The 1,679-nt window shown below is 45.5% G+C and overlaps 1 protein-coding gene across 1 annotated transcript in view; it reads right to left on the reverse strand.

Moving 5' to 3' along the window:
- LOC130585667 (proto-oncogene Wnt-3) overlaps positions 1 to 1,604 on the reverse strand; it is a 28,461-nt gene extending 26,857 nt beyond the window's left edge. Inside the window, exon 1 of the mRNA XM_057386267.1 lies at positions 1,525 to 1,604. Coding sequence (XP_057242250.1) covers positions 1,525 to 1,604 — 80 coding nt within the window. The remainder of the gene's footprint in view (positions 1 to 1,524) is intronic.
- Between the last annotated feature and the right edge of the window lie 75 nt (positions 1,605 to 1,679).

The raw sequence follows: 1,679 nt of genomic DNA on the forward strand, positions 1-1,679 counted from the left end.
GGGATGGAAGGAATCAAAAAGGAGGAGAAAAGGAATGGAAGGAATCAAAAAGGAGGAGAAATGGGATAGAAGGAATCAAAAAGGGGGAGAAACGGGATGGAAGGAATCAAAGAGGGGGAGAAACGGGATGGAAGGAATCAAAGCACTGCTCTCCCGATTTCAGGAGCCTCCCCTGCCCCAGGCTCAGGGCCTGAAGTTCGGCAGCCACGCTCAGGGCGAGGAAATCATTGAATTCTCCGGGAAAACCTGCTGTGATTTAGCCATTTCGTGAACCTGAGGAGCTTTGAAAACGCTTCCTGAGCGGGGACTTGTCATTGTGTTCAGGGTCTTTCTCCTCTGGAATGGCAAAATTTCGTTCCCAAAGTCCGCGGGAATAAATGGATTATTAAAATGAAATCCGTCTTTTTCCCGTCTGGATCTGAAATATTCCCAGACATGGCAGCCCATTCCCAAGTTCACTCCCGCCTACTCCTTGCCATCTCCATGTTGGCACTGAAAGGAGCTAATTAGGTAATAAACAAATTTAAAAAAAAAAGGAGACTTTTCTGGAAAGGCGAAAATAACCCAAGGATCTCGGCAGCACCAAATTCCACCATCTCCCAGCTCCCATCAGACTCCCAGCCCCTACCTGGCACAGACAGAAACTTAACAAGAGCTATTCCGACGAGAAATCCGACATAAAGACAGAAAGGAACCGAAATATTCTGTTATGCAACTCGCTGTCTGCTGGGTTTCAATGACCTGGAATATTTAATTCCRTATTTTTTTTTGTTCTCGAGGGCTTCCGATTGCGTTTTGTCGTTGTGTTTATTTATACAGTGTCAGGTTTATTTTTAAAWTAAGTAACTCAGGTTACTTATCAGCCTCCTGAGAAGACACAACCAATACCTTCAAAAATTATTTTCCTCAYCGGTTCAAGGAAATTAGCAACATTTTCATAATTAAAAGGAGCAAAATCCACCTCTGAGCAATTTTGCATAACGAATGTTTTCTCAGGTGCCATTTATACTATTTGCCGGGCTAAATTCACACGACAGAAYGCAACAAAAGAAGGCAAAGAAGTCCAAAAAAAACCCACCAAAAATGCAACAACAGAACAGAAAACAAAATTACATTTTTTTCCCCCTAAAGGATCGATCGCAGTTTCACAGGGGAGGAAGAAAGAGTCGTGAGAGAGACAAAATTCCCATTGCACAGGGAAAGCAAACCGCATCCTTTCACATCCGAAGCAAGAGCCCATGGCCACGGTGCCGAAAATGGAGAAATTAAGAGCGGTGGGGAAGCCTCCATTTGCGCAAAGGGAAACCCGGGCATGGCYCTTCTGAAATAACCCCCAAACTTTTCACGGATTTCGTTCATTTCGGGTCAAATCGGAGCAAATCGCGCTCAGGCTGCAGCCACGGGCAGCTCGGCCGGGCGAGGGGTGAGAAAAGGGAAGGGACGCGCAGCTCCTGTTTCTGATAATTAATGAATTCATTAATCAATCATCGGCAGAGGAAGGGCGAGGGGAGGAAGGAATCTTACCACCAAATGGGGTAACCGGCTAAGACCTTTGTGCCATTGAAGAGAAAAGACAGAATTAGTCCAAGCAGGTGGTAATCCATTAGTCCAGGCTGGTGCGAGGAGGGGAAAAATCGCCGCGAAGTTTTCAGAAAAACATGAAGTGCCAGAATGAAGAA

This window comes from Malurus melanocephalus, unplaced genomic scaffold (genome assembly GCF_030028575.1).
Source record: "Malurus melanocephalus ecotype Western Australia unplaced genomic scaffold, MMel_1.1 scaffold_943, whole genome shotgun sequence".
Taxonomy (NCBI): domain Eukaryota; kingdom Metazoa; phylum Chordata; class Aves; order Passeriformes; family Maluridae; genus Malurus; species Malurus melanocephalus.